Source organism: Neoarius graeffei, chromosome 13 (assembly GCF_027579695.1).
Source record: "Neoarius graeffei isolate fNeoGra1 chromosome 13, fNeoGra1.pri, whole genome shotgun sequence".
NCBI classification, from domain to species: Eukaryota; Metazoa; Chordata; class Actinopteri; order Siluriformes; family Ariidae; genus Neoarius; species Neoarius graeffei.
In genome coordinates, this window is record NC_083581.1 from 969,930 (window position 1) to 993,937 (window position 24,008).

Genomic DNA, 24,008 nt, shown 5'->3' on the forward strand with positions numbered 1-24,008 from the left:
GAGGGCGCTGCAGGTTACACACTGCCCTCTCATCTCATTATCTGTAGCCGCTTTATCCTGTTCTACAGGGTCGCAGGCGAGCTGGAGCCTATCCCAGCTGACTACGGGCGAAAGGCGGGGTTCACCCTGGACAAGTCGCCAGGTCATCACAGGGCTGACACATAGACACAGACAACCATTCACACTCACATTCACACCTACGCTCAATTTAGAGTCACCAGTTAACCTAACCTGCATGTCTTTGGACTGTGGGGGAAACCGGAGCACCCGGAGGAAACCCACGCGGACACGGGGAGAACATGCAAACTCCGCACAGAAAGGCCCTCGCCGGCCACGGGGCTCGAACCCAGACCTTCTTGCTGTGAGGCGACAGCACTAACCACTACACCACCGTGCCATCCCCAGAAAAACATTAGCATATTAAATCATGACTCAGTTCCTCAGTTGGAGAGATGAGAGCAACCACACGCTTTTCTTCCTGTTCAATAAAACTCTAAACACACTCGATGTGTTCACCTCAAGCACCTCCATCACTGAACCCTGGCTGACGTCATCCACACTTTCTCACTCCTGCATTCTTCAGGAACCCACCGGAAGTCTAAATATTTTCAATAACGACGCTGTCAGAGCTGAAACTCTAAAACCTGTGAATCTCTGAGTTCGATTGGTGGGACTGGAACATAAAACCATTCGCAGGGACTCGATGGAAGAGCCGCAGATCTGCTGCAGGAGGGTTTATGACGTGAGAGTCACAGGTTAATGTACAATCCATCAAATAAAGTGTGGAGAGCTACACCATCTGAACACAGGAATATAACCGTTATTTTTTTAGACTCTATTTAAATCTATATTTAACTTTAAAGATGGAATTTTAACTTCGGTGAAATTACTGTTTCATTTTAGAACCAAAAAATAAAAATGCTGTATTTCAGCAAGAAGAGACTGAATTTAAACTGTATTTATTTTCAAATAAAATAAACTTTAATCATTTTCATAAATACAGAGACATATTTGTAGTGTTGTGATTGAGAATCTACACTCCCCGGCCACTTTAATAGGAACGTGTTGTTGGTTCTAAGATCCCTGTTCTTGGCTGCAGGAGCGGAACCCAACGTGTTGTTCTGTTCTGCTCTTGCATGCTGAGATGCTTTTCTGCTCACCACGGTTGTAAAGAGTGATGATATGAGTTACTATATCCTTCCTGTCCATTTCCCTCTGACCCTCTCTTATCAACAAGGCGTTTGTTTCCACCCACAGAACTGTCGCTCACTCACTCAGTGTTTTTTGTTTTCTGCCCCATTCTGTGTAAACTCTAGAGACTGTTGTGTGTGAAAACCCCAGGAGGAGATCAGCAGCTTCTGAAATACTCAAACCTCATACTCATCTGGATCAAACCACCAACACCCACACCACAGTGAGAGACAGAAAGTCACACTGTGAGATCACAGTTTTTCCCGTTCTGATATTTGAACGTTGTGAACGTTAACTGAAGCTCCTGATTTGTATCTGCGGGATTTGACGCATCGTGCTGCTGGCGAGGGATCGGCTGATTACAGAACTGCAGAGAACAGCAGGGGATGTGTTCCTAATAAAGTGGCTGGTGAATGTATTAAAAACCCTTAGATTAAGATTTAATGCCTGTTTAATTCAAAGATAATTTCTTCTGGATTATTAAATGAATAAAGAATCAGAACCTAAACAAGTGATTAGTTGTTAAGACACTGGCAGCCCCGTGGGTGTAATTTACTGAAACTGCGAGAGTGATGTGTATCAGACAGGAAGTAAAGCTCAGGGTTTAAATCTCACCTGATCTCTGATGAGTAAACGAGCTGCACAGAGGGGATTTGTGTCTGTACAGGTTGGCGATTTAAACAACTTTAATTACGGAAGAATTCAATCAAGTTCCAGTTAAAACCTGAGATGAATTTCCATGAGAAAGTGCGAGTGTGATTGCGACCGACGCATCAGTCGGCTGTCGCACGCCGTCACCGGTGCAGTTCGCAGCAGTCGGCCGTCCTGCAGCGGGAAATTCAAAACACAATCTTGTTTCAGTGTTCTTTCACAGTGTAGATCTGTGTTTTGTGGTGGTGTGACATTAGAGCTGTGTTACTTCCACCTGCAGTGACATCATGTGCATTCCCTCTATTGTATGTTATTGTGCCCTCTGCTGTCTGAATAATGCAGTTATAACGACAGATTAAGACAACACAGCCTGATAATAATCACTGTTCTGTTTATTTTTACTTCCACCACTCGGATCATCCTAAAGTTTTGCTGTGATTGATCATCACATGATAATATCATTACATATCTGTTCTTCACATTTCTGATTAATAAAGGCATGAGGCCTCTGTTAATAATTATATATTAATAAATCAAATTTTACTGATGAAAATATGTTAGAACAATGTGTCCTGATTTCATTCCCAGTTTTATCCTGCGCACACCTTCTGAATCGGAGTATCACACGGTGAACTTTTGAATCAGTGAATCTTCCCGTCTCTTTCCTCCAGGCACAGGGCTGCACGTACGCACACACACAGATATATATATAATTCTGGGCTAGACATCCTGGGCCTTAAAAGGATAGTTTGGGATTTTTGACATGAATCTGTATGGCATCCCCATCAATAGTGTCGTGCAAACACACTGACTTACCCCTGACAGCATCCTGGGAGTCCAGTTCTTGTCCAGTTTTGGTCCAGACAAAAGTAGTCCGGCAAGTTTGTTGGGGTCACGAAAGTAAAACGTTTTTCGTCTCAAAACAGTATGTGTTCAAAAGAGTGATATATTTGCATCACAAAACCGTTGCCAAATAAAAAGTCAGACCTCGAAATCGCTTGGCACTATTTTCTCTCCCTCGGTATCACTGCGCGCTGTCATGTTGACATCTGCGCAGGAATCAACACCTTTCCCATTGTTTGGCAGTGATTAGGAGTTCAGATCAGCGGCGCGAACAAGCTAATTTGAGAGCAAGAACAGCGACAAATTTATCACCTTCTATAACCTATACAATAATATATTTGTGAAAATGGTGCGCACTTGCGGCTATCCAGGCTGTAGCAACAAAGATGTGGCTGAATCTCCGCACACATTTCACCGTCGTAGTCAGACATGTTGTCGCTAACTTTGCTAGCAGTAAACAATGTAGTGATGTGTCGGTCGCGAACGACCCGGTTCAAAGAGCCGGCTCTTTGAAGTGAACGACGGGAGCCGGCTCTTCGGTGGGAGCCGAGTTGGGGAGCCGAATTAGTTTTTTGTCCTTAGGTGCCTCAGAGAGAGAGAGAGAGAGAGAGAGAGTTCAGCTCAGCTGAAGGATGATTGTCTATTTGACAACCATGATCATTGTTTTGTTGCCGTGAATTCCTAAAGCTCGTGATATAAATTGTCGCTCATAAATTGACAGGTTCGGTCGGCAACCGCCTTGGCACGGCCAGATTAATCTGCGGTATACAACGAGACAGCAGTCATTAGAACAGGAGCAGATTTGCTGTTCCAGCGGCTTCTCATTACTGGTGGAGCAGAGTGCGGCACTTTTTTCTCTTTTTACATGCGCTCAAGGTGCCACATATTTTGTTGCACATTGTTCTGTGTTTGTTAAAATAATTTCCAACTTTGCTTCATAGTTTCTTAGGCCTGATTTATACTTCATAATTTATTTTGTGGCATTTTGTTCAAGGTCGAGTGTGAAATAAAGCCATAAAGGATAAACAGTTGATGTCTTCTGTGTATTTTATATTGGTAATATAACACAGTTTTGCATTATGTTTGTGAGAAAATAATTTATTAATTGGTAAGTAAGTTTTATTTCTATAGCTAGAACATTGTTACACTGCTATACTTTACAAAGCTTTACAATGGCTGCAAAAACTAAAAAATAAAATGGAAAACATCCTATTGATAAAATATAAATAATAATGTAATTAATTAACTAGTTAATTGCAGCAATTAAATCAAAAATAAAATCTCAGGAGCCGTTTGGGAGCCGAAAGAGCCGGCTCCTTATAGTAAGAAGAGCCAAAATAGCCGGCTCCCGAAAAAGAACCGAAATTCCCATCACTAAAACAATGAATGAAACAGCCGTGGCTGTCACCTGGCGGCAGCGCGCAGTGATACCGAGGGAGAGAAAATAGTGCCAAGCGATTTCGAGGTCTGACTTTTTATTTGGCAACGGTTTTGTGATGCAAATATATCACTCTTTTGAACACATACTGTTTTGAGACGAAAAACGTTTTACTTTCGTGACCCCAACAAACTTGCCGGACTACTTTCGTCTGGACCAAAACTGGACAAGAACTGGACTCCCAGGATGCTGTCAGGGGTAAGTCAGTGTGTTTGCACGACACTATTGATGGGGATGCCATACAGATTCATGTCAAAAATCCCGAACTATCCTTTTAAGGCAGCAATGCTGGATAGAAAGCTTTGGCAACAGATCTGTTATGATAACCGACAATGTTCGACCTGGTGAGTGAGGTGAGTGTGCATATATACTAGTGCATCTCAAAAAATTAGAATATTGTGAAAAAGTTCAATATTTTCCATCAGTTATTTAAGAAAGTGAAAATGTTATATATTATAGACTCATTACACAAACTAAATGTTTCAAGCATTTTTCTATTTTAATTTTAATCAGTATGGCATACAGTACAAAAACAAAATAAATCTCAAAATATTAGAATATTTCATTTCGAGTTTGAGTAAAACAGCATGAACACAGTGTATCTCGCGGTCTAGCTCAGTTCACACAACCACAATCATGGGGAAGACTGCTGACTTGACTGTTGTCCAGAAGATGATCACTGATGCCCTCCACAAGGAGGGTAAGCCTCAAAAGGTCATTGCTGAAAAGGGTGGCTGGAAAAGGTGCGCAAGCAACAGGGATGGCCGCAGTCTTGAGAGGATTGTCAAGAAAAGTTGATTCAAGAACTTGGGAGAGCTTCACAAGGAGTGGACTGAGGCTGGTGTCAGTGTATCAAGACCCATCACGAACAGACATCTTCAAGAAAGGGGATACAACTTTCGCATTCCTAATATCAAGCTACTCCTGAGCCAGAGACAATGTCAGAAGTGTCTTATCTGGGCTAAGGAGAGAAAGGAATGGACTGTTGCTCAGTGGTCCAAAGTCCTCTTTTCAGATGAAAGTACATTTTGCATTTAATTTGGAAATCATGGTTCTAGAGTCTGGAGGAAGAGTGGAGAGGCACAGAATCCAAGGTGTTTGAAGCCCAGTGTGAAGTTTCCACAGTCTGTGATGATTTGGGGTGCCATGTCATCTGCTGGTGTTGGTCCACTGTATTTTATCAAGTACAAAGTCAACACGGCCATCTACCAGGAGATTTTAGAGCACTTCATGCTTCCATCTGCTGACGAGCTTTTTGGAGATGCTGATTTCCTTTTCCAGCAGGACTTAGCACCTACCCACAGTGCCAAAACTACTACCAAATGGTTTGCTGACCATGATATTACTGTGTTTGATTGGCCAGCCAACTTGCCTGACCTGAACCCCATAGAGAATCTATGGGGTATTGTCAAGAGGAAGATGAGAAACACCCGACCCAAAAATACAGATACGCTGAAGGCCATTATCAAAGCAACCTGGGCTTCAATAACACCTCAGCAGTGCCACAGACTGATCACCTCCATGCCACACCGCACTGATACAGTAATTCATGGTAAAGGAGCCCCAACCAAGTATTGAGTGTATAAATGAACATACTTTTCAGAAGTTGGACATTTCTGTATTGTAAATCCTTTTTTTGATTGATCTTAGGGAATATTCTAATAATTTGAGATACTGGATTTCTGATTTTCATGAGCTATAAGCCATAATCATCAAAATCATCAAAAAATATTTCATTTTACATGTAATGAATATAGAATATATGAAAGCTTACCTTTTTGAATTAAACTATGAAAAAAGGAACTTTTTCATGGTATTCTAATTTTTTGAGATGCACTAGTATATATATATATATATATATATATATATATATATATATATATATATATATATATATATATATATATATATATATCTCAGTGTGACCAAACCTTTAGCGCTAAAGCAGAAGTGAGATTTGTTCATTACTGTGTACAGATCCTGTAGTTATGAGATCTGTACCTGAAGATAAAACCCCTGACGTCCCTCCAGATGTCAGGTGACTGAAACACACACAGAAGATCCCCTTCCTTTCCAAAGTAACTCCATTTCCTTTCTCCAGTTAAGTCATTAATGATCAATAGAAACTGCATACCAATAAATCAGTGACATCACTTCCACTTCATATCTCTTGAGTAAGGTTCGGTATCATTAGCCCCCCCGCTCAATCCATTCTCTTAATTTCAAATTGAACAATATATGAACATCCTAAATATCTCATCTCATCTCATTATCTGTAGCCGCTTTATCCTGTTCTACAGGGTCGCAGGCGAGCTGGAGCCTATCCCAGCTGACTACGGGCGAAAGGCGGGGTACACCCTGGACAAGTCGCCAGGTCATCACAGGGCTGACACATAGACACAGACAACCATTCACACTCACATTCACACCTACGCTCAATTTAGAGTCACCAGTTAACCTAACCTGCATGTCTTTGGACTGTGGGGGAAACTGGAGCACCCAGAGGAAACCCACGCGGACACGGGGAGAACATGCAAACTCCGCACAGAAAGGCCCTCATCAGCCACGGGGCTCGAACCCGGACCTTCTTGCTGTGAGGCGACAGTGCTAACCACTCAGGGACTGTTATGACATCACAGACTGGGATGCCCACACTGTGAGGACACAGAGGGGCTGACACACTGTCTGACGGATTACCTTAACTTCTGTGCAGACGTGGTCTCCCCCGCTAAGACTGTACGGTGTTACCCTAATAACAAGCCATGGGTAACACAGGAAGTCAAAGCTGTCCTCAACAGGAAGAAGGCCGCCTTCAGGAGCAGGGATAGGGAGACGATGAAAGCAGCACAGCAGGAGGTGAAACGCTGCGTGAGGGAAGCTAAGGACAGCTACAGGAGAAAGGTGGAGCAGAAGCTGAAGGAGAACAGCATGAGGGAGGTCTGGGAAGGTGTGAAAACCATCACAGGCCACAATACAAAGACCAGAGTAATTGAGGGGACAGTGGAGAGGGCGAATGAGTTGAATGACTTTTTCAATCAGTTCAACCAGCCCACGTCCCCCCCACCCTCTCCCTCACTGCAGCCATCTCTCCTTCTTCCGTCAACACACCTCCCCCCAGTCATCACAGCAGCCCCCCTCCTCCCCCACCTCAACACAGACTCCTCCATGCATTACTGCAGACCAGGTCAGAGGTCAACTGAGGAAGCTTCACCCCAGGAAAGCAGCAGGCCCGGACAAGGTTTGTCCACGACTACTGAAGACTTGCGCTGCTGAACTGGGTGAACCACTCCAACGCATCTTCAACCTCAGCCTGCAGCTGGGGAGAGTGCCCACCCTCTGGAAGACATCATGTATCATTCCAGTTCCCAAAAAGAATCGGCCCAGCGAGCTGAATGACTTCCGACTGGTGGCACTCACTTCATATCTGATGAAGACGTTGGAGCGGCTCTTCCTCAGCCTCCTCAGACCCCAGGTACAACATGCCCAGGACTGTCTGCAGTTTGCGTACTGGGCAGGTGTCGGTGTGGAAGACGCCATCCTCTGCCTGCTACACCGAGCCCACTCACATCTGGATAAGGGAAATATTGTGTTGTGTTGTATTGTATGTTCTGTGTTGTGGCTGCAGCATGGGTAAATGGCCCAGAACAAATTTCTCACTTTGTGAGACAATAAAGTTAATCTTGAATCTTGAGATGGCACAGTGAGGATCCTCTTCTTGGACTTCTCGAGTGCCTTCAACACCATCCAGCCCCTATTGCTTCAGGACAAACTGAACAGGATGCGAGTGGACCCCTGCCTGGTCATCTGGATCTCCAGCTACCTCACCAACAGGCCACAGTACATCAGGCTGAAGGACATCACGTCTGACACTGTGATTAGCAGCACCGGAGCACCCCAGGGCACGGTGCTGGCCCCTCTTCTCTTCACCCTGTACACCGCGGACTTCTGCTACAACTCAGAGCTGTGTCACATTCAGAAGTTTGCCGATGACACAGCCATCGTTGGGTGTATCAGTGACGACAGAGAGGAGGAGTATAGGAGCCTGGTGAGGGACTTTGCTGTGTGGTGCAACAGGAACCATCTGCAGCTCAACACCTTGAAGACCAAGGAGCTGGTCATTGACTTTGGGAGGTCCAGACCAAGGTCACGACCAGTTCTGATCGAGGGAGTCGAGGTGGAGGCTGTGGATTCCTACAAGTACCTCGGGCTGTGGCTGGACAGCAAGCTGGACTGGACTTGCAACACCAATCACTTGTACAGGAAGGGACAGAGCAGGCTGTACTTCCTTAGGAGGCTGCGGTCCTTTAACATCTGCAGGAAACTCCTGTGGGCATTCTATCAGTCTGTGGTTGCCAGTGTCCTGTTTTACACCGTGGTGTGCTGGGGGGGCAGCACATCCAAGAAGGACACATCCAGGCTGGACAAACTGATCAGGCGGGCCGGCTCTGTGGTCGGCATGAAGCTGGACTCTCTCTGGTGACGGTGGTAGAGAAGAGCTCTATGGACAAACTATTGAACATCATGGACGATGCCAGTCACCCTCTGCACACCGTCATCAGCAACCAGAGGAGCCTGTTCAGTGACAGAATGCTCCTTCCCAAGTGCAGGACGAACAGACTCAAAAACTCCTTTGTCCCTCACGCCATCAGACTGTACAACTCCTCTCTGGGGGGGAGGAGGGGGAACAGGAGGACAGAGGACGGGAAGGAGCAGTAGCCTCGCCTGACAATAAGCAATACCGGACAATGTGCAATATAAAGTGCAATATCTTTCCTGCCGCCCCCCCTTTTTTTCCCCTCCTTCCCCCCTTCCTGTCTTCCCCATATCTTATTCTTTTTATATTTGTATATGTAAATAATTTATTTTAATTTGTCTAGAAGTTTTTCTCTAGTTCTTTTCTCTGTTTATCTGTAATGATGCTGCTGGAATTTTAATTTCCCTGAGGGAACCCTCCCATCCTCAATCTAATCTAATCTAATCTAATCTAATCTAATCTAATCTAATCTAATCTAATCTAATCTAATCTAATCTAACTACACCACCATGCCGCCAACATTGGATGTGAGTTTGATCAAAATCTGATCAATCCTGTAGGAGGAGGAGTGAGTTCTGTAAACTGTGGACGGACGACGTGTAATCACATGAGCACATCTGGAGCTAAAAACTCGGGAACGAGTGAGTGAAAACGTGGCGATGAGATGTACATATTCTTTTCTTTTTGTGTCCTAAATGGAACTCCGTAAATAACAGTACCTGTCTGTTTTGACAGTCACGTGATCGTTTACTTGTTAAAAACCAAATGACAGAGAGAGGCAGATGTTTCTGATTCATTCCCTGTCGCGTCCTAACTGTAAGGTGAAGCAGAGATTTACTCAGTAAATGGAGTTTCATGCGTCACCTCACACACTCCGTTCTGTCGTCCTCTCGCTGGGCTCGGCCTCGCGCTCCGACTTCTCATAGCTCTACTGCAGTCCATCATTTATTCCCTCATTATAAACTTACACACACGCAAACGACTCGCTGTTTGAAAATGTTCTGAAACATTTGGCTTTGTTTGCTCATGTAAACACCATCACGCTGGAGTTAGCACAGCTCGTTAGCTGCTAGAAGCTGGAGGCTACAAGGCTAATTAGTGAGTTATTTCACTTTTCCAAGGTAAATTATCAGCTGGAATCACAACAAACATCATATCTGCTGAAAAACAGGCTTTGATGAATCCAAAAGGGAGCTCACAGCTCACAATAGCGGTAAATTTCCACCACGTTCAGACTGGAGTGTTTTCCATGCCAACGGCCATCTTGAAAACAAACAAACAGACAAAACCAAACAGTTCCAGAGTTCTCCAAAGAGGTTCGACTGCGTTGCCACTCGGGACATAAAACTGTCCTCAGTCACTGTCTCTGAGGAAATTAATGATTAAAACGGCATTTAAAATGAGCAGCCAGTTAATTAGCCGTATCCAAGCACATGACTGGGGACGGGTTAAAGTCGGCTTAGGGTCAATTTCTCTAAAACTGTGGGAGAAGAAACGGTCGGAGATTTGACGGAATAATCAAATCCAAGAACAACATGTGATTCGTTCACATAATGAGACACATCTGGTTGAACTGTGACAGAAAAAAAGAAAACAAAATACTGGCTGTGATCTTTGAGTTCTGTAAGGAGTGACTGTGGAAGTCGGATTTAATATTTAAGGAGTAAAAAAACGCAGTGGAGTAAGAAGTTATTATTATGAACACTGAGCTGAACCACGACTGCGTGCAGTGACAGAAACGCAGCACAGGGACGGGGTTCTTCCCCCTGGGCTGAGAAACCGTTCGGATTTCCAGCATTAAATCTTTCCTGGTTGTGAGTTCAGAGACGAATCCTGAGGAAATTGTGCAACAGTGGACATGAAGAGTCTCACAATCACACAAATAAGTTTCTAATGAAAAACCCTGCCTCAGCAGAACGCTGATGTTTTCGCTAAATGATAAACGAGATCTTTTTTTCTGAGCGTGCTCGTTTCTGACCTGTGTACCGCATCCTGCTGAACATTCTCCACGCAGAGCGCTGTGATCAGGATTAGCATTGATGCTAACCACAGGCATGCGCTGTTTGCTGAGCCTGAAGAAGACGAAGCTGGACTGGACAGAAGTGGACACGCTCTAATTCAGGGTTTAATTCATCCTGCACATGTTTACTCCAAACACACCTCATCCAACTCAGGAATGAAATGAGAACGCTGGATCAGAGACTGAATCCACAGAAATAACCTCCAGGTTACGGGCTGGGACGGGATTGGCACTTTCAGCAGAAGACGAGTGAGACGTCATTGTTTTTCAGCCACAGAGGGTTTTAGGGCTGAACACAGCTAAGCTCCGAAAGCACTGACATCAACAGCCCTGTTCAGACGGGATTAGTTTTCCATCTGGAACTGTGGAATGTAAATATTCCCAGAGTTTCTCTGAGATTTTAGTCTGAATTCATCATGTCAGTTATTTTGTACAGAAACATTACTCTGTACTTTCTCTTCTAGAAACTGAGGATGAGAAATAACTCCATCTGAACTGACATGGGGGTAAATACTGCGTTATTTCCTGTGGGGCAGGAGGTTTACTGGGGGGGTTTTCTTCAGTATAAAGACACTCCAGGAAGCACTCACTCTTTTCTCTTTTGTCCAAAACAAAAAGTTTAAAACTCAGAATAATTAATAGTTATTCCACAAAATCGAGTCGTACATGAGCTGATCGGTGATGAGGCGCGTAGCACCGACATTGAGTGGAATAGCTGCTTTATTCTCTCCACATTCACTGGATTTTGAGTAACAGAGCATTTTTATTTTTTGCAAATTTGATTAAAAAAAACTTTATACAAAACATCGGACAAAATTATTTCCGCTTAGAATGTAAACAAACCGGCGAAATGGCAGGAGCAATTTGTGAAAAATGTGATGATAATAATTCATGAAAAATAAAAAAGATACATTCATACCATCAAATACTTTTGTTCCATTTTTTTTTTTTTGCTTTTTAAAAAATTTTTGTGGTTTTGTTTTCAAGTAGAGTTTTTATTTTGTCCTCGGTTGGTTCAGTAACACACTCCGCCATTTTGTTTTTCTCTACTCACGGTATATGAGCTGATATCCTAGTAGTAGAGCAGCCAATCAGAGCACGTGATTGCTCATATCCAGTGAACGTGGAGACAATAATAAACAATAGACAAGGTGTAAAAGGGTGTGGCACAGAAGAGACACTTCTGGGATTTTAGGGAAGTTACTGAGCTCCGAGCAGAGATACACACTACAGACGTGTCCTAGTCATGTGACCTGCTAATGATCAAGTGTGGCCACGCCCCCTACAAAAGCAGAAAAATCAGTGTGTAGTGCACATGGTGAAGACACGCCCATGGGAGTGATTTATACATAGATCACTTATCCTGTGTTAATCAGAATTACTGAACGCGCACACACACGCACACACACGCACACCACACACACACGCACACACACGCACGCACACACACACACACGCACGCACAGTCTCCTCACATACTGAGAGAAATTTAAGAATTTATCTTTAAGATTTTCGCCTAAAACACACTGCACTTCAGGAACGGCTGTTGGTTTTGTGAATTTGTTTTCAACAAAAACACATTTCGGAGCTTTTAATAAAATCACTGATGTTTGGTAGAAAGATCGCATCTGAAATTCCAACTTTCTTCAAGTCCACGATCCTATCGGTTTCCAGATTTCCACTTCATGGACTGGAGTTTGTGCAGTAGCCCCTGCCCGTCTCCTCAACATCTCCAACCCAACACTCCACCCAGAACTCCAGCCCAAGTTCTCCAAGGTTCCTTCCTGTTACCTGAGCGTGTGCTCTGTTTGCTAATCTCCCACCTTCGAGGACTCTTAGTAGTGAGATGCGTTTTTTGTTTTTTTTTTTGAACATGCTTCCTAAACCTCTGGAACTTCAGCAGCTCAGAGGTTCTCCTGGTTCAGGAGGTAAAAGCTGGTTGTGGCCATTGTTATGAATCACAGCTCAGCCTTTAGAGGGCGCCGATGTAAAAGCAGAACAAACCAGAAAAGTGGAGGCTCAAGTTTGATTGGTCACGTTTTGTTTTTATGGAAGAAAGATTCACAGCTCTGAGAACAAACTTAGATTTCAGTTCAATGTACAACGTTTACAATAAATACATAAAAACCATAAATATATTTAAGAAAAACACGGGCAGGAGATTAAACTCACTCTCTCTGTCGGCTAATGAAGAATCCCGCTCCTGTTAGTCAACACTAAGAGAACAAAGGCACTTCCTCAGGAGTTCAGCTGGCACTGAAGACAGCCAGAGGAATTACTGAGGCATTCTGGGAAGACATGCAGGACGCCAGCAGTCATCAGTTCTCCAAGAGTTTCTCTGAGCACTGCGAGCAGCAGATCCACACAGAACAGCCACAACATCTAACACAGTGAAATCCACAGCACTCATCTCATCTGAACTTCAAGTAGGTCGGTGTCGAATAGTTAAAGAGCAGGAAGTCCATACGGTACAGATTGTAGAGCTTCTTCTGATAAAAGGGGCTGATGTTGTTGAAGAACTTGGCCGCCATGCTCTCAGTGGTCCTCGTGCTCTTAGACGAAGCTGGAAATGCCACTTCACCTTCTGCCCCAGCTAGCTTTAGGACGTAGCGTGAGTCCTGTGCCAGGCTCTCGTATTTACCCACCACATCGTAGTGAATGAGGCAGGGGTGGCACAGAGTGTGCACTCGCTCCCAGTGCTCATTAAACGGCTCCTCACGCTGAGTCCGCGGGTCCACGAGGTAGTACACGAACTCCTCAAACGAGACATCGCTGCCCTTCTCCAGCGCCTCAGGCTGAGGATTAGCCCGGTGCCGGCGCACTATCTTGGTGCCGTAGCGCTTATGGAAGGCCGTGTTGTAGCTCCGTGTGAATTTGTTGCGATATGCAGAGACAAGTCGTTCAAAAGGATCTCGCACAAATATGAACTTCAGGTAGGTGCGCAGGCGGCGGTTAATCTCGGCTGTGGAGTACTCGGAGAGCGAGCGAAGCCGGCCCGGAGCGTGGGCCTCATTAGCAGGGATGGCGAGCGGATCACGGTAGCGTCCGTCACCTGTCAGGACCATCAGCATTCGCTTCCAGTTGGTGCAGGCCACCTTGGGTACGTAGCAGTAAAGCAGACTATGTCGGTCGTCCACCAGCAGGTGGCGCAGGTCATCAGGGCTCAGGACACGCCTCTTATGTGTGTGAGAGCGACATGCTTCATCCAGAAACAAGCGACGAGCCTGTAGCGTCATCCCAACAGCAGCGGGATCCCACTGAAGAGAGAAACAATAAAGTTAGAACCCGGTGATTATCAGAGCGCCTCCTGCTGCCTATCAGGTGAATTACAGTTTTATTAAAAGCTGATGATCTTACAGTTCATCATAACTGACCCCACTGTTACTCAGTCAATCTACATGTCAGAGTCTTTTAGGGTATTTAACCCTTTGATGCAAAACATATGCACACCCCTTCTAATGCACAACATGGGTCAAAAATGACCCGCATTCATTTTCCAGGTTATTTCATGCTGACTGAGTTTTTCTTTGCTCTATCTTTTGAAATCAATTTATTTTATGATTGAATATTCCAAGTATTCTTTAAATATCTTGTTTTTAATTACCACAAATCATTAATTTAATTTTTTCTTTCCTACTTTATGAACAAAAATACTTTGTATATTACTACACATGGGTCATCCAAGTGTGATTTAAAATTAAATGTCTTAATACTATAATAATAATTTGTTTCAAGTAATTACTTTAGCAGTGAATGGGGCCAGTTATTTATTTATTAACTATAGTTAGCTAAGCCAACTACAATAAAATTAGCTAACTAAAGTAGAATATGTCGACAGCTCGGTAGCTAATAATAATTACTTGTAACTTTCTGACAAGTAATCTACTCACTCTCAAGGGAACCTAAACATAATCCATTTTTTTCTAAGGTAATGTTCGAACAATTGAAAAACATTACTTCCATGTATGAGATGGGCAAAGGGCGCTGTGCTGAGCTGTGAAATGTCTGACACAAGCACAATTCACAGTTCCCACCAAACGCTGGAGTAAATGCATGCGGGTCGTTATTATAGTGTTAAGACATTTAATTTTAAATCACACTTGGATGACCCATGTGTAGTAATATAAAAAGTATTTTTGTTCATAAAGTAGGAAAGAAAAAATTAAATTAATGACCCAAGGAAAAATAAAAATGATGATTTGTGCTAAACAAAAACAAGATATTGACTGCATATTTGGAAAAGTAAATGACAAAATGAATTTATTTCAAAAGTAGATCATAGAAACACTCAGCCATACATGAAATAACCTGGAAAATGAACGCAGGTCGTTTTTGACCCATGTTGTGCATTAGAAGGGTAGTGATACAAAAAGGGTTTTTATTCAAAAAGTAAGAAAGGAAAAAATAAAATAAGGATGTATGATGATCAAAAACAAGTTAATTGAGGAATACCTTGAATACTGAATGATGGAATTAATTTATTGAAAAGATATAGAAGATAAAAACTCAGCCGGGTCACTTTTGACCCATGTTTTGCATCAAAGGGTTAAGGAACATTTCTGTGCCAGCAAAAATAAAGTCCTTTCCCATATGGCAGCGCCAATCTCCGTAGCCCTCAGCCTCTCACATAACTAGGGTTACAGTGGGGGGCGGGTCCTCTGGTAACCACGAGAGTTTGACTCCCCACTCGCATCTGTATTGCCAGACGGCAGTAGGTACCGTTTTTATGATGGTCTTTGGTATAACCTGACCGCGAGTAGAACTCACGATCTCCTGATTGAGAGGCCGACATGCTAACCACCAGGCCAACTTGCGGTCTACAAAAACCCGCAAAAAGGAAACAAAAAGACTAAAAAGCCTAAAATGAAGAAACTGACAGAATCCATTGTATGGCAGATTTGTGAAGTGAAATTTTGTGATTTTCCACTTTATCCTGAATACTGTGATTGTTGCTCATCTAGAAACAGTGTCTCAATCTTTTAACGGTGTCTTATCTAATACAGTCCATCATGGAAGGACTGACGGCCCACAGGCCAGGAGCAGAGGAACGACGACTGGCTTTTCTTCTTTTCCATCAGACATTGTGGTCCAGCTCAGCTCAGTACAGTTCCTAACCTGAATACAGGACCATTCTGATCCTCGCCCACCACCTGTGTCTGGTTTATATCCCGTAACTGTATCTGTAAAAGTAGGAGGAGTTTTACTGCAGGTGGTGGGGCAGAGATCAGTGACGATTAGTAAAATACTCAAAATTCACTCACTGATTTTCTTTGTGTCACAGAGTTTATTTTAATGGAGAAACGAAGCCAAGGGTGCCAATATTTTAGTTGAAACAGTAAAAAGAGTGAGAATGCTGTTATACCCTGTGTAGATTTCAAGGGTTTTTTTCTTTTTCTTTTAATGTAGACGTTTCTGCTACCATTCAGTTCCCTGCAGTGTTTTTAGCTCCGCCCACACACCCCTGCTCGGGTCCGTTGGTACCGTGTGTGTGTGTGTGAATGCGGATGTGGAAAAAACCGACAGAGAAATACTGAAAAAGAGGAAGAGAAAAGCGCTGAGGTTTTGATCCTGACTCACAGGCGTTTGTAAACGAGTTTCTCAAGCGTTAATCTGAGGAGGAACTTCTTTATGATCCAGATGTTCCAGCTTGGCCTGGTCTCAGCCTGGTCTCTGTTCTTCTGGAGAACCCTACAGCGCACTCACACTAGGAACCGTTGCCTTGTACACGCCTGTGTACGGGTGTGCATGTCAGTGTTTGAGTTCTGTGTGGGGGTGTGTGGTTAGTGATCATACTGATGTGTGCCATGTCTGAGTCCAACTGAACCATGCCTAAGCATGGCACACAGTGATCACACCAGTCAGAAGAACCAGAGTTTGGGGTTTAAATGTGTTCAGGTATGGGAAGGTACGGTATGGATCACCTCGTGTGAGTTCATGTTCACTCCCATCATCATCTGACCTTCAGGAGAATAAATGAGTGGTGTAACATTATGATTACGTGTGGACTTTAAAAAATCCATCCAGACCTTCTGAGGAACTCAGGAGAACTTCAGAACATTTCTGTGGAGTCACAGCTCCAAATCACTTCCACTGATTATTTACTCTTTATTCATTTTTATCTTAAAGTCACTGAAGAGTAACACACCCACACCAACACACTGAGCTCCTGAAACCTGATCTCCATCTGAAGCAGAACTTCACTTACACCACGTCACCACGGCGACATGATAAAGTGTTTTTGTTTTTTTAATCTCTGACACACCACAAGGCAACAACACCAAAACCATTCATCTTCATAAACAGAGCTCGGAGCGGAGCTCTGCACACACGTGTCTCATAAATAACTGTGTGTGTGTGTGTGTGTGTGTGTGTGTGTAAGTAAATGTACACGTGGAGTTTTAAAAAAACCCAGCACTCTGAAGTTGAACCACCCGCGGTGAGTTTGTGCTCCAGCTCCTGTTCCCCTGCAGTGTCTCTGTGACGTCACGGAGCTCATGATGTTCTCCAGAGGGGAAACCGGGGGAACGTTCTCGAATGTGGGCTGTGTGTGTGTGTGTGTGTGTTTGGGGTTTTATTTTCTTAACAGCTCTAAGATAATCCTTCATAACCTTCAGCACCTGAGGAACAACATCTCGGGAACAAAACACTTAAACGTGGTGTTTAATCTGAGAAGCGACTCGGTTTTACAGAAAGCTGTGAGTTTTGTTCAACACTGAAAGAGTAAACTGTGATGTCATTACCTGATCTCCATCAGAGAGGGTCTGCAGGGGGGTTCTCCTCAACTTCGCTGGGAAACTGGTTCTTCCCAAAAAGTGCTCTGTTCCCACACACACACACACACACACACACACACACAGAAAAAAAAGAACTGAACCAACAGACAAGATGGACAGGAAACTGTGCATGAATATTAATGTCCAGAGAGCGACGGGGCTCCAGGAGTCGTGTCTGAGATTCAGCTTCATTATTAAGATTCAAACATTTTCACAGACTCCTTATAACGCGGTACAATCCTCTCCTGAACAGTGATGTCACTGTGATGTGAAAACCTCCCAGAACATCAAGCTCATCAAACGATCAGCAAAATCTCACTGCGTAAAAAACTTTCTCCCCTGATCAGAGACGGACATCACAAACACACTGGAGGAATATTCGAGGAACACCGCTCATGAGTTTTAGTGAATCACTGAGTCAAACTGCTGTTTAGTGAACTGAACTGAATCAAATTATTCTTCATTTTAAAGCTGTCAGGAATCGAGTTAAAAAAAAGGGATGAATCGTGACTCAAACTGATTCAGTCTAAAGATTTCCTAAAACTCAAAATGATCACTTCATGTGCATGACGTTGGAGGAGATCAGACTATCATGGGAGGAAATCAGAATTCTAGAAATGAAAATAGTAAAAAAATCTAGATAGAACTCAACGCCAACGGCGTCGATGGGGACGCCTCCGCCCGGTAGACTACATGCCTTATTAAGTTGTGATTTGGGGATGGACATTTGACCTCACAGTGACCTTGACCTTAGACCTTTTGATCTCAAAATCTAATCAGTTCATGTTTGTTCCAAAGTGCACAAATGGTGAAAGTTTGGTGAAATTCCTTTCATCAGCCTTTGAGATATCGCGTTCACAAGGTTGCGGGACGGACGCACGGACGGACGCATGGACGGACGGACAACCCGAAAACATAATGCCTCCTGCACCTTACGGTGGCGGAGGCATAAAAAGAAAACATGAGAAAAGGTTTTATTGAGCTTCTGCTCCAATGTGTGAACACTGGAGTTTAGAGAGCTGCATCAGTGACAATTCATCATCATCATCATCATCATCATCATCATCACACCTGGGGCTTCACTGAGGGGCTGCTGTTCTCAGAGAAACGTGTGGAGAAGGGTGTGAGAAAGCAGGAGACATTCCTGTGTGTGTGTGAGATGCTTAGCAATTGGACAAAAACTCCTCCATGTGCTATAAGAACTCTGTTTTTTCTCCAGCAGTCAATCCCCCCCCCCACACACACACTGGTGTACGTGATTAGTTTTGTGTATCTGCCAACAAAGCCAAAGGGAAAAGTTTCATTGCACTGAGAGACAGAGAGAAAAACTGAAAGGAAACTAGATAGAACTCAACGCCAGCGGTGTCGATGGGGACGCCTCCGCCCGGTAGACTACACGCCTTATTAAGTTGTGATTTGGGGATGGACATTTGACCTCACAGTAATCTTGACCTGGTGAAATTACTTGTATCAGCCTTGGAGATATTGTGTTCACAAGGTTTTCGGACAGACATTTGACCTCACAGTGACCTTGACCTTAGACCTTTTGATCTCAAAATCTAATCAGTTCATGTTTGTTCCAAAGCACACAAATGGTGAAAGTTTGGTGAAATTCCTTTCATCAGCCTTTGAAATATCGTGTTCACAAGGTTTCGGGATGCACGCACGGACAGACGGACAACCCGAAAACATAATGCCTCCTGCACCTTACGGTGGCGGAGGCATAATAACATTTGTGGGAGTTAAGGGAACGGCCCTCTCCTGGCTCAGCTCTTATTTAACTGATCGCTATCAGTATGTTGATATAAATGGTGATATTTCTAGACGTCCTGAGGTAAAGTTTGGTGTTCCACAAGGTTCTGTCTTGGGTCCACTGCTTTTTTCTTTATACATGTTCCCTCTGGGTGATATTATTTGTAAACATTGTATTAGTTTCCACTGTTATGCTGATGACACACGGTTGTATGTTTCTGCAAAACCTGATGAGAGACACCAGCTTAATAGAATTGAGGAATGTGTAAAGGACATTAGACACTGGATGCTTATTAACTTCCTTCTGCTTAACTCTGACGAGACTGAAGTACTTGTACTCGGACCACATGCAGCTAGAAGTAAGTTTTCTGATTCCACAGTAACTCTGGATGGCCTTTCTGTTTCTTCACGTGCAGCAGTAAAAGACCTCGGAGTGATTATTGACCCCAGTCTTTCATTCGAAACTCACATTGATAACATCACCCGGATAGCTTTCTTTCATCTCAGAAATATTGCTAAGATAAGAAATTTAATGTCACTACATGACGCAGAAAAACTAGTTCATGCTTTCGTTCCCTCCAGGTTGGATTACTGTAATGCCTTACTGTCTGGATGTTCCAATAAGTGCATAAACAAGCTCCAGTTAGTTCAAAATGCAGCAGCAAGAGTCCTTACTAGAACTAGAAAATATGACCCCATCACCTCTGTCTTATCCACACTGCATTGGCTCCCAATCACATTTCGTATTGATTATAAAATACAGCTATTGACCTTTAAAGCACTGAATGGTCTCGCACCACAGTACCTGAGCGAACTTCTGCTCCTCTATGACCCGCCACGCCTACTTAGATCAAAAGGTGCAGGCTATCTGCTGGTACCTCGTATAGTGAAGGCTACATCAGGGGGCGGAGCCTTTTCTTACAAAGCCCCACAGTTATGGAACAGCCTTCCAAGTAGTGTTCGGGAATCAGACACAGTCTCAGCGTTTAAGTCTCGGCTGAAAACAGATCTGTTTAGTCAAGCCTTGTGTTAATGGTGTTTATGAGGTAAAGGTGTAGATCTGGAGGGTCCTCAGACAGAGTGTTTTGGTAAACTGGGATGTATGGATGCTGTCAGTCCCCACTCGCTTGCTCACTCGAGTTTGTTGACGGTGTAGTGGCTGCTGCTTTATGTCCCGGGGCCCCTCATGCCTGTGTTACCTTCTGGCTCTCCCCTTTTAGTTATGCTGTCATAGTTAGTTGCCGGAGTCCCTGCTTGTACTCAGTGCAATATGTATACTGTTCCTACTTATTCAGGTGACATTGGGCATACCTAACAACCTGTGTTCTCTCCTCCCCCCCCCCAATCTCTCCCTCTGAGTTACATGTCGGTCCTGGGATCGAGATGCTGAACCTCTTCTACTCCTCGGACCTGCCTGATCCATTCTGGTGCCCTGTGTCTGGTTGGAGTCTCATCACATCGCTCCTGTGGAGGACGGCCCCATGTGGACAGTTGAAAGTCACACCTGGAAGACGCTCTGGACACTTACAGTAATGCTTTTATGGCTGAGGACTACAGTTCACTTGCTAACTTTAGGACTGCAGTTGTCATGAACAGTTTTGCACTCAAGTTTCCATCAGAAAAGAAAGAAAGCACAACTTTATTCATCACACACTTGTGAAATTTCCTCTTGGCATTTAACCCATCTGAAGCAGTGAACACACACACACACACACACCCAGAGCAGTGGGCAGCCATGCTAACAGCGCCCGGGGAGCAGTTGGGAGTTCGGGGCCTCGCTCAAGGGCACCTCAGCCCAAGGCCGTCCCATATTAACCTCACCGCATGTCTTTGGACTGTGGGGGAAACTGGAGCACTCGGAGGAAACCCACACGGACACGGGGAGAACATGCAAACTCCACACAGAAAGGCCCTCGCCGGCCACGGGGCTCGAACCCGGACCTTCTTGCTGTGAGGCGACAGCGCTAACCACTACACCACCGTGCCGCCCAATCAATGAAGAGTTTATAACATCAACGAAACTGTCCTCATGTTAAAACTGTTAATATTATAGTCATGCTGTCTGTTGTTGCCCAAATGAGGATGGGTTCCCTTTTGAGTCTGGTTCCTCTCGAGGTTTCTTCCTCATGTCGTCTGAGGGAGTTTTTCCTTGCCACCGTCGCCACAGGCTTCATCATTGGGGATAGATTAGGGATAAAATTAGCTCATGTTTTAAGTCGTTCAAATTCTGTAAAGCTGCTTTGCGACAATGTTTATTGTTAAAAGCGCGATACAAATAAACTTGACGACTTCTTTTCTTGGAAGTGATAGATGAATTAACCAATCAGATTTTGATTTATAGTGGGCGGGACCATAAATGTATCATCCTCAGCCTTCTCAAAGGCCAACGGGAGTTTAACCGCGAGTCGGCGCCGTCAGCACAGCAATGAAGTCACCTTCCAGCCAGTGTAGCGTTCATCAGTAGTGTTAGCGAATGCTAATAAAGCAGTCAGTGCTATCGAGAGCAAGTAGCACAGGCTAACGACTAAGAAACTAAGGTTTCTGTCTCCAGATTCTTCTTCCACGCTGCACGCTCGCCACAGTATTTTTCACTCAGACTTAAGGATTCATTTCCGTGTAATTTACTGAGTTACTTTTAAAATCAACATCGACAGCTCCACACAACGGCACACAGCAACCTGGCAGCCTGACGCTAATCCCTTACAAAATCCTTTACTCTGTTGCTTTTTGGTGTCTGTCGAAGTTGTAGTTGCACTCAAGTCCCAGCTCTCATAGTAACGGTTCGACACTGGTTTCTATAGTAACAGCTCATTCACAGGGGCGTGTCTAGTGAAGTTTTCAGTCAGAGGCGAAACTGGAACTTTAAGTTTTCTGACATCTTCAGGACAGACGAGTTTACACTCATTCTTTACGGTTTCTCAGTAACATTATGGAACACGCTGTGATTATTATCTTACTAACTGGTGAGGGAACGAGTGTTTATCGCTGCTATAATATCAGTGAGAACAGGAACTCACTGGTTTCACTGACATTAAATGTAACTATAAACAGATAAAAATAACAATCTGTTCTTAAATAAACAGAAAATTGTAATTGTTGGTAAGTTGCTGTGGTGTAAAAGGAATAAAATGCTGAGGGACGCGCTGTTAGAGGGAAGTAATACACACAGTGTTTATTGCCTTAAGAAGAAGAAGCCGACTGCTGATTGTTTCCTGTTCGACTCTGGTGTCTGAAACTCACAGGTGAAACTGAATCTCATTTATTTTGTTGTGTTTTTGTACGTCATGCTGTTCCTCAGTCCTGATCCCAGTCTTTAGTGTTACGTGTGTGTGTGTGTGTGTGTGTGTAATCTAGAGACTCTACACTGAGCAGAAGAGGAAATGGCTTTTGCTCTTGGTTAGTTTCTTCACCACAAAACAACACAGATGATAAACTTCCGCTCGCTCTGAGCTCGAGTGTGTGTGTGTGTGTGTGTGAGCGAGTGTGTTTCAGGACTCTGAGAACAGAACTGAGGACTTTCACAAAGATCAGAGGAGAACATCAAAGCGCTCGCGATCCACAGTCAAAGAGAATTGATTTGGAGTGAAATAAAACACAGATAAAAGACAAACACAATATCACTACAAAATACACACAACGACATAAAAACTCTGTTTAATGAAGCTGCTTTGAATCCAGAGCCAGTGACCCTGCAGAGAAAAGCATGATGGAGTCCGAGCGCGGTCACGCCGAGGCCGCCGCAGGAGATGATGAACAACGAAGGCCTTTTTAAAGCTCATCGGTATGCAGCACTGCGCCTCCCTGAGTCACTCCGGGCCCGGACACACACACACACACACACAGCGTGTGGAATCTCTCTGGCGTGCAGAAGTTTATCCTGGAGGCTCTGAAGGGACAGGGATTGATCTCAACCTTGCTTTAAACTCAGATTAAATGTCCTGTGGCACAGGAAGTGCTCAGGCTCTGGTCTCCAGCCTCCTGCGGGATTTAATTTCATTTCTACTGAAGAGCTCAGAGATGTTTCTCTAATCGCTGCTCATCCATCAGCTGCTCACGGTCACTGCTCTTCACTCAGGTCCTGCGAGTCCGGGACAATGAAAGGAAAAAGACTCCGGTGATTGGAGGAAAAGGTTTTGGGAACATAAACACTCACACAAACAATACAGGAAGTGAGATGGAGATCAGAGAAGGCCAGACTTCCTGTAAGATCTAACGTAGTGAAAGTACGCTCTGATATCTTTATAATGAAAGCAGAGACTCACCGTGAGGTTTCACTTTACTGTACATACAGAGGGAACATTAACTTTATTACCGTTACACACAAAACAGACGCTCAGGTGAGTGAAGACATGAGAGAATCAAAACCGTGCAGGCACAAAGTGTCACGGTAAACACCAGCGAGAAACACCACAAACACACAGCATCACCACACGTGACTAATAAAGGAAACCAAACGTCTCAAAGTGCTGAGAGTTTATTAACAAGACAGAAAAATGAGGTTCTTCAACAGTTTCTTGGAAACCAAAATGCAGACTGTGAGACGAGAAAAGCAGTGGAGAAAGAAACCATTTTTCATCTTTACCAGTTCATGAGCGAGATGGAGGGATGATGTCATTATTACAGGAACTTCTCTGTGAGTTTAGTCTTAGAGCTGTGAATTCCTGAGTCTGGAAAATTACGCTGCTTTTAACTCGCAGATAAACACCAAGGAAATCAGGTGAAGCATCTACTCAGAGATTATTAAAGTAAGAAAGAGTTTTAAACACTGAACAGTTACCTGATGATCACACCACCGCACGTCCACCG

General features: G+C 44.0%; 1 protein-coding gene across 2 annotated transcripts in view; it reads right to left on the reverse strand.

Annotated features, from left to right (window-relative positions):
* Positions 1-12,686: 12,686 nt before the first annotated feature.
* si:ch211-236h17.3 (carbohydrate sulfotransferase 11) overlaps positions 12,687-24,008 on the reverse strand; it is a 38,777-nt gene continuing 27,455 nt past the window's right edge. The window contains exons 2-3 of one of the 2 annotated variants that reach the window (XM_060937076.1): positions 17,418-17,494; positions 12,687-13,934 (exon numbers count right to left, since the gene is read on the reverse strand). In XM_060937076.1, coding sequence (XP_060793059.1) covers positions 13,089-13,934; positions 17,418-17,494 — 923 coding nt within the window. In that variant the 3' untranslated portion in view covers positions 12,687-13,088. The remainder of the gene's footprint in view (positions 13,935-17,417; positions 17,495-24,008) is intronic. The other variant, XM_060937077.1, reaches the window with a different exon arrangement.